At 38.8% G+C, this 16,187-nt stretch overlaps 1 protein-coding gene across 1 annotated transcript in view; it reads left to right on the top strand.

Moving 5' to 3' along the window:
- The first annotated feature begins 1,514 nt into the window (after positions 1-1,514).
- The window catches only part of TRPC6 (transient receptor potential cation channel, subfamily C, member 6), a 37,812-nt gene continuing 23,139 nt past the window's right edge, over positions 1,515-16,187 (top strand). The window contains exons 1-3 of the mRNA XM_009999370.1: positions 1,515-2,285; positions 10,917-11,102; positions 13,878-14,042. Coding sequence (XP_009997672.1) covers positions 1,599-2,285; positions 10,917-11,102; positions 13,878-14,042 — 1,038 coding nt within the window. The 5' untranslated portion in view covers positions 1,515-1,598. The remainder of the gene's footprint in view (positions 2,286-10,916; positions 11,103-13,877; positions 14,043-16,187) is intronic.

The raw sequence follows: 16,187 nt of genomic DNA, 5'->3' as shown, positions 1-16,187 counted from the left end.
CATCCTATTTGCAGTACATTCTATAAAGAGATGGAGTTCCTGCTCTGAATTCTGGTCTTACGCTGTTTATTTGCCTTTACTGACTGTAAGATTTGGAGAGATGAACCTCATAAAACTGAACTTTGTCTTTGTGAACACTTCCCATGTGATGTAGGAGATGCAGCCCAGCTTTTTGGGTAGTAGATATTAGCAGGAGGAGCTTTCACATGCATAGTTGCAGCACGTGTGGCATGACTGGGAGAGACATCAACAACAGATATTTGTTAAAACATGGTGGTTTGTGTCTTTAGAAAGAATTGGGGTGGAATAAGGTAGATGGAGCATGGCTGCCATGGGGATTTCTAAGGTGAGAGATACTGCAGAGACTTTTCTGGGAAGATGGTCACCACATCTTAAAGTCTGAAGAAGCCACAGAGAGAGAAATTGCAGTAGCCATGATGAGAGTTAGTAGCAGTACAAATAAGCAGCTAATATGCTGACATATGCTTGTGTTAATTCAAGTCTTTCAAAGTCTTTTCTAAATGTAAGAAGTAGATTAAAGATTGGTATGTGATTTATACTGGTTACTTTACTCTTTGCCTGCTACTGCTGCTGGTTCCTCCTTCTTGCCCTTTTTGAAGACTGGAGTGGTATTGGCTTTCCTTCAGTCCTCAGGCACCTCTCCTGTTCTCCATGACCTTTCAAAGATGATGGAGAGTGGCCCAGCAATAACATCTGCCAGCTCTCTCAGCATTTGCGGCTGCATCCCATCAGGGCCCATGGACTTATGTATGTCAAATTTGGCTAACTGGTCTCTTATTGAGCAAAGAACTATGAAAGGGGCTTAATGCTGCATAGTTTCAGAACTGATCAGGATATAATAGAATTTTTACTTTAATTTCATTAACTGAGCTGGGAACTGGAACTTATGTGATGTGTGATTTAACCTGCTATAGAACATGTCTGGCTATTGCATTTCACAGGTAGCTGTCCATAGCAAACACTGAGAAGTACCATTTGTTTGAATACTAAAACTTGCATTTTGTCACTGTGATAGTGCTTACGTGTGACATTAAAAAATTCAGAAAGAAACTCAGGAACTGATAATCCAAAAAAGTCTGACTGTAACAATTTATTCAAGAGCTAAATCACACAGTGGCATCTCAGATAGAGGTGGGTGTTTTCAGCTTTTGCTATACAAACTTCTTAGCCCTGTGGAATCTGAACAGCTTCTACTGTGAAAGAAGCAGGAAAATGAAACACAAGTCAAATATAAGTCACATAAGCAATCAATATCAAAGCAATCTAAATGATGCAACTGCCACTGTAACTACATGCAACTGTTACATAAAATATTTAATTACTTGATTTTTTGTAACATTTTTTTTCCCAAGTTGTTAGTAAAGAAATGTTTCCCCTTCTTTCAGACAGCACAAAATATTTCAATGCCAGCAGGGCAACCTTTAGTTCTATTTAAAGTGGATATGCCCGTGGATAAAACAGAACTAATAATGTCTCTATTTCCACACAGCCGAGGCAATGAGAATAGACTGGTGCTACGACGCCAGACCATTCTGCGGGAGAAGGGGAGGAGGCAGGCCAGCCGAGGGCCTGCCTACATGTTTAATGACCACTCCACAAGTCTTTCTCTCGAGGAGGAGCGCTTCTTGGATGCAGCAGAATATGGAAATATTCCCGTGATTCGCAAAATGCTGGAAGAATGTCCCTCCCTCAATGTGAACTGTGTGGACTACATGGGGCAGAACGCCTTGCAGCTGGCAGTTGCCAATGAGCACCTGGAGATCACGGAACTTCTGCTGAAGAAGGAGAACCTGTCTCGGGTTGGGGATGCCTTGCTTCTGGCTATCAGCAAAGGTTACGTTCGGATAGTGGAAGCCATCCTAAACCACCCTGCATTTGCTGAAGGCAAGAGGCTTACATTGAGTCCTAGCCAGTCAGAGCTCCAGCATGATGACTTCTATGCCTACGATGAAGATGGCACACGGTTTTCCCATGATGTTACACCCATCATTCTGGCTGCCCACTGCCATGAGTATGAGATCGTCCACACTCTGCTGAGAAAAGGGGCTCGGATCGATAGGCCACATGATTATTTCTGCAAGTGCAGTGAATGCAATCAGAAACAAAAGCATGACTCTTTCAGCCATTCTAGATCCAGAATCAATGCCTACAAAGGTCTGGCCAGCCCTGCTTATCTGTCTTTGTCCAGTGAAGACCCTGTAATGACTGCCTTAGAGCTCAGCAATGAGCTGGCTGTGCTTGCCAACATTGAAAAAGAGTTTAAGGTGAGTAGAGAGATACTGATTGTGACAGACATGGAACTGCAAAGTTTAGTCAAAGGTCTTTCTCCCATTCCTTGAACAGTAAGAGATCAGCATCATCTTCATAAATCAGCAGGATAATGTGGGAAAATATATAGTTGTTTAATGAATGGAAGATTTAAATTTTTGGGAATATCTTACTGCTCTGTACTGATTCTAGTTCATGCTGCTTCTGTAGAATGTGTCAGTGATCTCATTTTACACTTCCTATCAGGCAGGGTAGTAAAGGAGGCCCTTCATACCCAGGGGTGAAGCTGGCCTAGTGGAGAGTAAAGTGGTACAGTTTGGTCACTTATGCAAGACAAATTGTACAATTCCGTTAAATCCCCATGCATTCTCATTATTTTCTTGTAGTTGGACTGAAAGCTTTCTCACTCCTTGCAGTGTTTTGCATTTGTTTATAGAAAAGACTCTAAATAATGTCCTTTTCCTTTTTAATTTTGTGCTTCTTTTCTCTGATGTATCTATTAGCCTCCTCCTCTTTTTTACTTACTTGTACTTAGTTATATGTGACCTCTGTGAAGTTAAAGAATTTCTCAGTGCATAAATGCATGATTTTGAAAAAAAAACACCAAATAGTTGAGACCCAGAGATTCAAGCCCCCTTAGATCCTTGTGGGTTTTTTTTGTGTTTTTGTTTGTTTGTTTGTTTGTTTGTTGTTTGTTGTTGTTCTTTTGGGTTTTGGTGGTGGTGGTGGTTTGGTTTGTTTTGTTTTTGTTATGTAGCTACAGTGGTGCACAACCTACAAAATTATTTATCAGAGTTTGTGTTAAGACAGTAAGAATGTAAGCTTTTTTTCCCTCAGTAACTGCAAAGTTAGGGCTTGTGGAAGCATTGGCAGTGTTAATTATGACTTAGGTTAGCTAAAATCACTTGGACTGGATTTACCTTGTGACACCCCCTTGAAAGCAGATGCTAGTATATGATGCTACTGTGACAGAGAAAGATATGTAGACTTCACTGGCAGGATGTCAACACCCCTCCAAAGCAGTATGGGAGTAATTTCCAATGTGTTAGGAAGAGTTTAAAATTTCCATGATCAGTATTTAATATTAATCTTCTTAGCAGTGTCACAGTTGGCAAGGCCATAAACCCTTCTCTGCTCAGCCAATCTGAGCTTAAATCTTGCAGTTCTGTATTAATTAATTAATTAATCTCTCCTAACTGTTGCTTATACATGTATCTTTCTGGCACCAATCTGTAAGAAGCTGAAATATTTTTTTGCAGAGGGCAAATATGGAGGAATAATGTGCAAGGGGATTTTAGAAACAGCAGCTAAGCAGCTAAAATAGGAACAGAGGAGAATTTTTATTTTATATGAAAAAGACAAAATGCTGGGCAGTTCATTTCAGCTTAATGCAGAGAATGAAATTCTGACCCATGAAGTCCTTGGCAGAAATCCTTAGGACCTCAGTGAACTGAGATTCCATCGACTGCTTTCATGTATGGCTCAGAAGAGAGTATTTAAACCACATAATCTTGTTTCTTTCTCTTTAGCAGCTGCTGAAGATGTGAACAAAAAGACTTGATGAACTTACAGGGGAGTAACTTAGAACAAAAAAACATTTTTCATGCAAAAATGTAGCCTGCTAAGTTCACAGCTCTGTTGAGATAAATAACATATCTGATTTGTAGGGACTGTATAGCTCCGTTTACCACTGTTAGAGCAACACAAGCTGAAATTACTATAAAGGTAAATAAATTACTATAAAGGTAAATAAAATCATGATCAGACAGCAAGAAGTGTCCTTCAAATGGATGCTGCTGTTCATGACCAGCGAGATGAACAGGGAGCACAGTATTTGTCCCTGGTGCCACCAGGACAGGCAGTAGAGCACACAAGTGAGTCAAGGTGAACTGATTCAGACAGCAAGCGACTGCAGCCTGCCCTGAAGTGCCATGAGGAGGTCCTTGCTTGATGTGACCTGACTCATCCCTGAGTGACTTTTGATTCTTTAGTTCCCCTTTTGTCCTGGTTGCCTTCCCTAAAACAAGAGCTCCACTTCTAGTGTAGTGTGATATAAATAATTGTAATTGTAATATTAATTTTGAGGTACTGTCCCTCAGCAGAAGCCAGAGGCTGGACAAGTGGCAGAGCAGCTCCGTACTGTGGGGCATTAATCCACCAAGCTCTGCTGGGGACATTACATACTCTTTAGAGTGGAGTGAGGATGAATAGGAACAATAAGGAGAAGAAGCACAAGGCCACGCAGAAATTCACGTCTCCTTTAATTTAAGGTTTCATGAGGAGCAGGTGATTGGCAACTTAAGGTCCTTGGGGAATGTTTTTGTAGGTACTAGAATCATGTGCTAGTTCTGAATAAATATTAAAGACCATGGAGTACATTTATACAGGTATTGACAAGAGTTAACATTTACACTATTGATAAGTGGTAACATTTACAACATCTAGACAGGCTGGGGAATTGACTGAGAAACACCTGGTTTGGGTTCAGTGCAGGCAGTACAAACATTGGCTGTACAAGTTGCAGGAAATGAACACTGTCATCTTCACAGAGTTTGGGCTTGTTTGTGCTCCTGCAAGCTCATATCACTCCTCCAGCAATTTACCTACAATTTGTTACCCTTACTTTATATCAGGAGTTTGCTACAAACTGGATGGTGTAGTCCAGTAAAATGTGGTTTTCCTAAAAATGTGTTACACCTGTTAGTGTATTCAAAACTAGTATATTTTTAGTTAGCTGGACATGATAAATCTTGAGCTCCACCTAGGGTTTGCTTGAGCCATTTAAAGTATTTGAAAAATTACCTAAATGAAAATTGAACTTTCTGGTACCATGCTGATTTAAAAGTCACATATTTTATAGTGCCAATTGTTGCAGAAGAGCCATAACGAGCAGAAACCACTGTTCTCTGGAATAAACTTTCTTTGCTTTGAACCTCTCTAGTAGTGTCACTTAGCATTACATGCCTACTGTGTCTGGTTGCATATATTGTTTTTACAAGTGTTTTGGAGGATCATTCTTTAGCAGGAGTAACAACAGAAGAAAGTAGGAGATGACTTCTGAGGGAAGACTAACTGGACAGATGTGTCAAGCTCAGCGTAGGAACATTTCTGTACCAAGAGAACACCTAAATCAGGTTTCCTAAATAATTCTGAAATCTTCAGGCTTTTCTGACCACCATTTAATTCAACTTTTTTGTGACGTAGCTAAAGTGTGCAGCTTTACAAGATTTGATATTATGTAGGATATTTTTGTTTGGGAGGATTGTACTTGAATTTTCTGTCTTATTAATTGTTTGCCAACCCTAGAGCTAATATCTCTCCTATGTCCATATGGATGTAGATCATATCTGACAAATATTGTCCTGCAGAGATATGGCCTGGAGTTTTGGAAGGGACAGCTGTGGCTCAGTGCTGTTCAAAATGGACAAGATTTGTATTTAGTATGAAGTCCACTGCAGCTGTAATGGCAACAGTCTGTTTTGTTGTTTAATGGGATGGAATGGAAAGCGTATTTTTAAATTAAATGTGGTTATATTACTGTTTGCTGTAAATTAATACTGCTAATGTCATCTGAGTTTGCTTTTCTGATGAGAAGCAAAATTCAATTTATTATCTCAAAGTCTGATTATCTAGTGGTTGTTTTCTTAGGTTTGGTTTTGCTGAATAAAGTACTTACTTCTTGCACCCACTCTTGAATTATATTAGCAGGTTTGGGATCAAGGCTTTCCTGCACAACTGAAAACTGTTTTGCTTGGATGCAGCCAGTCTTCCTGAGATGAAAATATATTGCATCAGAAAAAATCTCTTGTATCAGGAAAAAATTGTGTGTTACTGATCTTACTGACTTTGGACTGCCCTGCCACCAAAATGCCTCCTTGTGTCCCTTCCTCTCCTTTTTTATCAGCACCCCACCCTGATGCCTTCAACCTCCTTTTAGTCCTTGGCTCAAGCTGATTTAGTAACTCAGCAGAAGGCAGGAGCTGCTGCTTCACACACATTTCATCTCAGTGTGAGCCCCCAGTTCACACCTCCAGCTGAGCTTAGAGACCACAATCATTAATTATTGTTACTCATGTTGTTGTTTGTGCTTTGAGAGCTGCTTTTTCACCCCAGAAGAGTTACAAGAAACTTAAGAGGTGCCATTTGACCAACCTTATAACCCTAAAGAGTATGCGTAACTCAGTATATTAAAGGACATCTTGCCTGTTGTGGTTTTTTTTTTATTATTATTTTTAGACTGTTGCTTATATTTAGTTAGCTAAAACCTGGTTTTAATTGAACAAAACCTACCTACCAGATATGAGATATTGCAGAACAAGGATGGAAGACTTTTTTTTCCTATGTTAGGGAAAATGTAGCCTTTCAGAAATAGATACCTAGAGGTTGTCAAGTTAACTTAATCTGTCAAACTGTCATGTATGTGCTGCTGTAGTTATGCGACAGTGATATGGACACAGGCATTATTATTATTATTATTATTATTATTATTATTATTATTATTATTATTATTATTATTATTATTATTAATTTCTACAACCCTCCTGACAGAAATCAGATCCCAGTCTTTATTATGGGTACTGTTAGGTCTCATAAGAAAGGTAACATCATCTTTAAGAGAAGAACAGAGGCAGTGAAAGGCCTCTTTTGTAAGGGGGATAATGTGTTTATCTATCTACTGTGATGCCTAAATCCAACATGTAACTTCCACTTTAATTCTCAAGGCACTTAGAAATCCTAAATCCTTTATAGCAGTACCCATGTTCCTGTTCTTGCCCTCTTACAGTTCACTAAGCAGGGCCAGGGTGTGCTCTGGAGCTGTGCTCCATCTCATCTGTGGGGCTCAGTGTCAGCCGGCGTCCTGAGAGCATTTCCATTCTGGGCAGTCTGGGAAACAGCAGGAACCTGTGACTGGTCACAGGAGGCTGCACAGAGAAGGCCTCTTTCTTCTGGTAGAAACAGCTGTGGTGATGCCCTCTTTGCCATGCTCTCCTGCTTACATGATCAGAGGTAAGGAAAATCGTGGTTAGCTGAGGTTTTCAGAGTGACTGTGGCCTGCTTGCTCTCTTACCCACACACCAAGATAGTCTGTGGCTGCTCCTTCCACAAAGAGCAGGTGACCCCTTTCAGCAGCAGACACTGACACTCCCACCCCTCTGGTAATCCCTATGTGACCAGCATCTTCTTCCCCCAGTTCCTCATCCCCCACAGGACTCATCTTAAATAATCAACTTCCTTTTGCAGGGAAGGAGCAGCCAGTGCTACCCCCTCATCCTTGATGTGGCAAAAGTAGTCTTTCCTAGACTGCTGAGGAGCTCTAAACCATCATTGTCACATGTGTAAAATAAACCACACACGTGCTTTATTGAAGAATTAAGGGCTTATTCTTTTTACAGCCTCCATCTGTAATTTACTAACTACCTTATCAAGTCTCCCAGGACTGCTTTTTTTAATTCATGAACTTTGCAGTAAAGGAGAACTCATGGAATTATCCACGTGCCTTTGGACATTGTAAAAAATAAATTAAGCCAAACAAATTACTGTGTTCCCTTGGCTCACGTTAATGGTAAGAGACATGTGAGACTCTGGGGAAGGGGGAAATTTCTGTGCATGTGTGACAGACAGACACTGAGATGGCGAGAAGAGCTTATTAATAAATTTTGCTGTCACTACACATTTAAGCGGGCCATGGAGACAAGGACCAAAAGGCAGCCCAGGCAGGAGTCTCTGCAAGTTAACACACTTGATTTGTTCGAAACAAAATTCCCCACCAGAGCTACCTGCCCTGTGTTCAGACCCTGACAAACCTTCCTGTAGCATTTGAAGACTTTATCATCCCATCTGTCCTCCATAACCTTCCCTAAGAGGACAAATTCCTTTCACAAGGGAATATGTCTCAAGACAGGAGACTCAGCTGGAGCAGGGGCCTGTGTTGGCTGCAGCTGCCCCCTGTGTTGGGGCTGTCCCGAGCAGCTGCTGGGGTGCAGGCGGGGGTGCTGGGCACTGCTCGGGTCCCCTCAGCTCGTGTGCTGTAACCTGACCACTGATCACTGATCAGCTACCACCACTGATCACAGCTGTGGCACTATTTCACAGGAGGGGAAGCTGTTCTATTGCACTTGCAAATGAGGAAACAAACTGGTGGAGTTTATGGTTTAATTTAGTGGGTGCTAATATGCATTGTGATACCCTGTACAAACCTAAATCAGAAGGGATAATTCTGCAGTGTGAATGAGGGTATCTGCCTATTTATGAAAGTGCCCATTCAGTACTCATTTTGGTGAATACATTCAGAACAACAAAAAAAATTCTTCATTTGAATAAATTATCATATATTATTTTTGCTTTGAGGCTACCCAAAGGCATTGAACTTCACTGTGGAGTTGTGGTCTTCTCACATATGGTTTCAAAAATCCATGTCCTGTCTCAGTCATCAGAGCTGGAAAATACTGCTGAAGAGTGTGTGTTCGTGTGCGTGTAGATGTATGTATCTCCTACCAGAAAATACGCCCATACCAATACATTACAAATATATTACAATATTTTAAAATAATGATTTATGAAAGTCAAATTGTTTTGTTCCTAAAGTTATTGAAAAATATTCCTCTTTTCTTTTGATGTTCAAGGGTCAGATATTAGTTTGTAATAGTTTGTGGCACCTAATCACACCAGGGTGCATAGGCTGACTCATTGTTTTTCCTTTGTGAATCTCAAATGGCTACTTTCACTTAAATTTTGAGGTGGATATTTCTTTATTGAAATGATTGAATACTGACTCTTCTCTTAGCTACTGCTACAAAAATGAAAGCCAAAGAGAAGGTTAAAGAGAAGTTATTACTCTCATAAAATGTCTTTTTGTAGTGCCAAGAAGTTAGGATTTTGGTTAATCTCTATTGTTGTTCTGAAAAAAAGGAAAAGAAATAATACAATAATAAAATATAGACAATGTAATGAAATAGTTAGTTTTAGTGTTTAGCTTCTATTGTCTTTGTAGAGAAATAACATTAAAGTTCATTTCTCTTTTATGACAGATCTGAGCTATCTTGCTTACATTACATTATTAAAAAAATAAATCACTAGCACTTTTATGTAGACATACGATAATGTCTATAACTATTTGTGAATGTTTGCATCCATCTAAGTAAACTGAAATATAAAACTTGGATGCAGTCCTTTAATATATCCAAGTAATAAACAGATATTATGGTGTTGTGGGTAATAAAGCACAAACATGCACAAAGTACACCCTTGGCAAATAAATTAGGCTATTCTGTATACTCAAAATAATGCTTTCTCTTCAAGGGTCTGCATTAGATGGCAGTTAGTATGAAGGAAATAATTAAAAAGAAGGGACAAAGCAGAGAGTAGAAGGGGGAATGCTATGAAGAATAGACCAGAAGAGGGGGAAAGATATCACTGTAAATAAAGCATTCATGGAAAGTTACTTTGAACATGAAGTAGAGGCTACATGAGCAGTCCTGTATGGTGTGGGGTGTTTTTGGGTTTTTTTTCCCTATTCTTTTGTTAGGGAAAAATTCTACATTAATTTCGTATTTCTAAGACTTACTAAAGATAGCAAATATCACAAAAAATATCAGGACTTGTTGATGTGTGTATGCATAAATATCTTGTGATCTAGGCCGGGGCAATATATCTGTACACATTTTTAGGCTTTATTTATACATCTGCATCCATCTAACTCCGTATCTCTTTAGCTACATTTATCTTCTATGACTCAGACACGTGCAAGAAGTGGTTAACAAAATGTGTCTTGCAATGCAATGTTCAAAATACCTTTTTCTATTTTGACTTATGCCTTTTGGGAAACAGTGACTGAGAAGAATGCTTGGCAGCTAAAGCAATAAGCAACGGAACCTGCAGGTGTAGAACAACATTTTGTCTCACACACTGAAGTCTGTCTTGAGATATTTGAACTAGAGAAGCTAGAGGTTTAGTATCACCATGCCATTTGTAGCAACTGCTGAGGCTATTGTTGGAAAACAGCAATCAAATCATGTGTTTGCAAGCTAAAAGAGATGTAAATCTCAAGAAGGTTGGAAACTTGTTTCAATGTGATCTCTGTAGGATATTCATCTTGTCCAGTTGTTTTCTTCAGTACAACTGTAGATCTCTGTAGTGCAACTTGCTACATCTGAGCTAGTTTACTGGACTTCCAAGACAGTCAGTGAACAGGAAAATAATTTCCTGTGTGCTATTCATCTCAGCTTGAAACAGTCATTAGAATACATCAAGCAATAATTATTAAAGTATTTATTAAAGTATTTACTTAAATACTTTTATAAATATTTAAAATATTCATAAAAATATTATGGTGGGATTATTTTTTTACTTTTATTTGCATCTAAAGCAAGTCTAGAGAAGTTAAAGTTGATGTAGAAGTTGATAATGTAGACGTTCAAGGTAACCATGGTGAGAGAAATCCTAGTCCTTGTGAACAGTCAGGGGAAATTGATGCCTGATGGTGAAGTGCTGTTCCTTCACCAAAAAAAAAGCATAACAAGATGCAAACCACCTATTTATGTTCACAAAAGTGTAGTTGGGATATAAAACTATTTCCCTCTTTTTCACTCTAAACAGCAAATCATCTTCTTTCTTCTTTTCTTTTCTAGAATGATTACAAGAAATTGTCTATGCAATGCAAGGATTTTGTAGTTGGACTCCTTGATTTGTGCAGAAATACGGAAGAAGTAGAAGCTATTTTGAATGGTGATGTAGAGATGAGCCATAATAACGGAGAACATGGTCGCCCCAGCCTCAGCCGCTTAAAACTTGCCATTAAATATGAAGTTAAAAAAGTAAGCAATTATGTTGATCACACAGATATGTCATAATAGTGATATCAAGTTGTGCTATTATTAAATGTTTATGTTTTAGTCATCTCTGCTGCTTAAATGATCATTTCATAGAATCACAGAATGGTTTGAGTTGGAAGGGACCTTAAAGATCATCTAGTTCCAACCTCCCTGCATGGGCAGGGACACCTCCCACTAGACCAGGTATCTCAAAGCCCCATCCAACCTGGCCCCTTCCAGAGATGGGGCTTCCACAACTTCCCTGGGCAAACTGTTCCAGTGTCTCATCACCCTCACACAAAGAATTTCCTCCTAATGTCTAACCTAAATCTCCCCTATTCCAATTCTGATCCATTCCCCCTTGTCTTCTCACTACAACCACTTGCAAAAAGCCCCTCCCCAGCTTTCCTGTAGCCCCTTCAGGTACTGGAAGGCCACTATAAGGTCTCCCCAGGCCCTTCTCTTCTCCAGCCTGAACAGCCCAAACTTTCTCAGCCTGTCTTCTGAGGAGAGGTGCTCCAGCCCTCTGATCATCTTCATGGCCCTTCTCTGGACTTCCTCCATGAGCTCTGTGTCCTTCTTATGTTGGGGGCTCCAGGACTGGACACAGTACTCCAGGTGGGGTCTCACAAAAACTGAGTAAAGGGGGAGAATTACCTTCCTTGACCTGCTGGCCATGCTTTTTTTGATGCAGCCAAGGACATGGTTGGCTTTCTGGGCTGCAAGTGCACATTGCTAGCTCATGTTGAGCTTCTTGTCCACCATCACTCCCAAGTCCTTCTTCTCCGGACTGTTTTTGATCCATTCTTCACCCAGCATGTATTTGTGTTTGGGATTGCCCCAACCCAGCTGCAGAACCTTGCATTTGGCCTTGTTGAACTTCATGCAGTTTGCACAAACCCACTTCTCAAGCCTTTCAAGGTCCCTCTGCGTGGCCGCCCTTCCCTCCAGCCTGCCGACCTCACCACACACTTTGGAGTTGCCAGCAAGCTTGCTGAGGCTGCACTCAATGCCACTGTCCATATCACTGACAAAGATGTTAAATAGCACAAGTCCAAGTACCAACCCCTGGGGAGCACCACTTGTCACTGGTCTCCATCTGGACATTGAGCCATTGATCACTACTCTCTGAGTGTGACCATCCAGCCAATTCCTTACCCAACAAGGCGTCCATCCATCGAATTCATACTGTTCCAGATTTGATACCAGGATGTCATGTGGGACAGTGTTGAAGGCTTTGCACAGGTCCAGAAAAATTATGTTGGTTGTTCTTCCTTTTCCACCAATGTCCTGACCCCATTGTAGAAGGCCACCAAATTAGGCAGGCAGGATTTTCCCTTGTAGTGTTCTGCACAGTATATTTTACAAACAAAAGAATCCTTGCATCATAACTCTCCTAATACAAACAAGAAGCAGACAGTCAGTCTGGATATTGGTCACAATGAGTGTAGGAAGAAGTGGCTCCAAGAAAATGTGTAGCTATATGCAAAATTTGTAGATATTTACTTGGGTTTTCTTTAAATCTAGTTTTAAAAAAATGTATTTGAAAGAAATTTGCATTACTCCTGCAGCCTGGAGAAGGGTAAGATTGAATGAAAACCAGTGTTGCACAGCAGTCCTGTGCACTGCATGGTAACAAATATTACACCTTTTCATCAGGCTCATGTGTTTTACTCAGAACATTGAGAAAGCCTAGTGAAATTGAAGGTCTCACAGAAAATATAAACTTGTCTGTATGGATGATCAGAGATGCAGTTTGTAACAATGCTGTGGTTCTCACTTCTGAAGAGCAGTGGGATACAGGCAGTGTTGGAGTCATCATCCCTTTGGCTTACTTCCAGTTCTTCTGTCTCTTTAATACTCTGGTCTGCATCTGAAAAGTCCTCAGTGAAACCAGCTGACTTAGTAGCTGCACCAAGACCCTTGAATCACCCAGATGTGTAGGTTAATATTATAGATAATGTAGGTTGTAAAGTTCCAGGTGACATGTGTGTAAACTAGGAAGAAATAATTTGTGGTATGATGTTTACAAAACTGGAGATCAAGAAGATACAGCTCAGGAATATACTTCAAAAGCAGGTTACCCTAAAGCAGAGTTGTCTTCTGACAGAACAGGAAGACCTTTGTCAAAAGTTCTCTTTCATAATTAAATGGATCAGATTAACAAACAGACAAACAAAAAAGAGATAGGGAAACAGGACTCTTAAAAATCCAGTATGGACTGAAAATACAAATCTGTCAGGAAAGTTATAAATATTTCTTGTTTTCTGCTAAAATGACTACTGTTTTCTTATGCCAGCTGAAAAAAAAATAAAACTGATCCTCTCCCTGTTAGCTTGTGAAAAAAGGGCATATTCTCTCTTTCATAAAACTCAAGTCTACATAACATCCTTTGCAGAACAGAAAGTCTTAAAGTTTTAGAATTTGTGAGGTAGTAATGTGAAGATTATAAATGTCACAAACAAGTATAGTTTGCTCAGATAAAATTTCTGTTTAATTACCTTTAGATGGAAATGAATAGTTTTTGATGGAAGACAGTGTCAATAAAATAATATTTTTTTAATTAAAGGATTTATTGTTGCTAATAGCAATATGCCTGCATGCTGGAAGATTATGCTTATAAAAAAAACATTTTTTATACCCTTTTTAATGCTCCTTTGAATATAAGCTGAGTAGTTCCTGTTTCCACATTCTTAATGTGCTTCATATAGCTGTTACTTTCATAAAATATATTCTGATTGCAGTATGATTTTGTTGTGCATCTTTTCTTTGTTACAGTTTGTAGCACATCCAAACTGCCAGCAACAACTTCTTTCCATCTGGTATGAGAACTTGTCAGGTTTACGGCAGCAGACCATGGCAGTGAAGTTTCTGGTTGTTCTTGCTGTTGCAGTAGGACTGCCATTCCTTTCAATAGCTTATTGGATTGCTCCTTGCAGCAAGGTCAGTCTGTGAAATCTTGTAATGGCCTTTTACTAACTCCTGTATCATCTGTGTGTAGATTCCTGTCAGGCCAAGAGAAAGCATGAGTATCAATTACTGACGTATTACATAGTGCTTCAGAATGTGTTATTTTAAAGCTGAGGTGAAATGGAATGCTTATAAGGTTATATGTTCTGACAGTTGTAATTAAAACAGGTAAATGTATTGCATTAAATACAACATGTATTAAATTAAATTGCAGTGGTTCAGCAAGAGTTGTCTTCAAAAAAACTAGTTTACAAACAAGAAGTCAAACTATTCTTCATGTAGTTCTTACTTCAGCAATAAATATGTAGAGGACCCTCATTTCCAACTGATTCCAAGCTAGACTATGTTCAAGCTGTGAGTTGATTCCAGTTACCTCAAAGGCAGTATTAGGGTTTTTTAAATTAAAAATTTAATAGACAAAAGTCACTGAAACATCAATGCCAGAAATTAAAATAATCATAATCAGTTTTCTAAGAAGTCAAAGCAAACTGTGTTGGTTTGTCAAGACAAATGGTAATACGTGTATTTCATGAAGTTTTTAAAGCAGTTGTGCAGTCTCCCCTGCATCCATTTGTAATGTGATGTTTAGATTCGGATGCTACCACTGTATCTGTTCTGTCTGATGCATGCTATGGAGAGTCTTTCCACTGTAGATGGGTTACAACCTCTGAACTTTCTGAACTTTGTGTTGAATCTCTGTTGTAGTTCACTATCCGTCTTAAATGGACACTGCTGAAAAATTTCCCTTTAGAATATGTTAGAGGAAACAAATGGGATCCTATAAGGATTATTCAACAGGTTGTGCTGTAACATTCCTGATTTTAGCAGGTCAAATCCTGTGCACATGCAATGATTCCAGACAAAGAGGAAGGCTGAAGGAGGGGACTGAGGTCTTTGTAGGTTTTGGGTTTTTTTTATTCTAGGAGAGGAGAAAGGTGGACCTTTTCTGTTTTGGCATATTTTAAATTTCTTTCAGTCTGGACAGTAAAAATCAGTTATATAATTTTCACTTTTCTGTATAGTGACTAGGATTTTTATTTATACTTTTGTTTTTAAACATACTTTGAGATTCAACATACTTCAGTAATTGGTTTTCAACTGTAGCGGTGACTTGTCTATTTGTTATTTTCCTTTTTCAGTAATTTATTGGATCTTAAAGTAATTTTGAACCAATGAACATTCTGAAAAAGCTATTTTAGACTAGCTTTTTAAAATCAAGGTTCAAGGGAAAACATCCTGTAAGGTTTCACTTCCTTTTGTTGCTATTTAATCATCTCATTGTGTCATTTATATCTTGAATGCTTTTTGTTTCATTGTATTCTGCAAATATAAAATCTAATCTGCTTTTTTCACCAGTTGCTATTTCTTATCTTGTGTTTCACTCATACTTCAAAATTTTATTCTTCTGGTTTTTGAAGACAAAAATGTTCAGTTTAATTTCAGAATAGGATGGCTCCAATACAGAAAATTGTCTGTATCAAGAGTCTACTCTATGTATTAATTGATGGAATTTTATAAACCTCTTCTCCTCCTAAAAAAATTAAGTTCTCATTCTTTTTCCAGGTTTTGCATGGTAGGGCACAGTGTCAGAAGAGAGAGAAAACAGTATTTTTGGTGAAAATAACAGCTTGACACATTTCTTTCTATTCTCATGCCATGGCTCTGAGAAAGATAAAAATCTCTTCATGGTGTTTGCAACAATTACGTGTATAGCTGACCAGTTTCCTCTCTAGGAAAAAGTTAATTTGAGATTGGACCAGAGATACTGAATTGAGAGATCTGGAAGAAATTTCATAGAAATATGTGGACAAAGGACTATTGATTCGTCAGGAATTCACTAGTGTCAGATCCTGTTAAGACTGCATCTTATTTGAGTTTCAGCCAGCAATCCATGTGGAGGAACTTCAAAGTTTTGTGAGCCGTTTAGTCTGCACTTCTAATTGATGTTTCAGTGTAACTACTGCTATGATTAACCCAAAGCTTCTAATATACTATTTTAATGCATGACATTTTGAAAGAGTAAAACTTTCAAAAAATATGTAATGTCTGTGTTGTTCAGCTCTAATTAGTAATAGAATTTAATATTTTAGCTTTATGAATTAATAAGCAATTCAGTCA

This window comes from Chaetura pelagica, unplaced genomic scaffold (genome assembly GCF_000747805.2).
Source record: "Chaetura pelagica isolate M959 unplaced genomic scaffold, ChaPel_1.0 scaffold85, whole genome shotgun sequence".
NCBI classification, from domain to species: domain Eukaryota; kingdom Metazoa; phylum Chordata; class Aves; order Apodiformes; family Apodidae; genus Chaetura; species Chaetura pelagica.
This window is presented reverse-complemented; position numbering and strand designations above follow the sequence as displayed.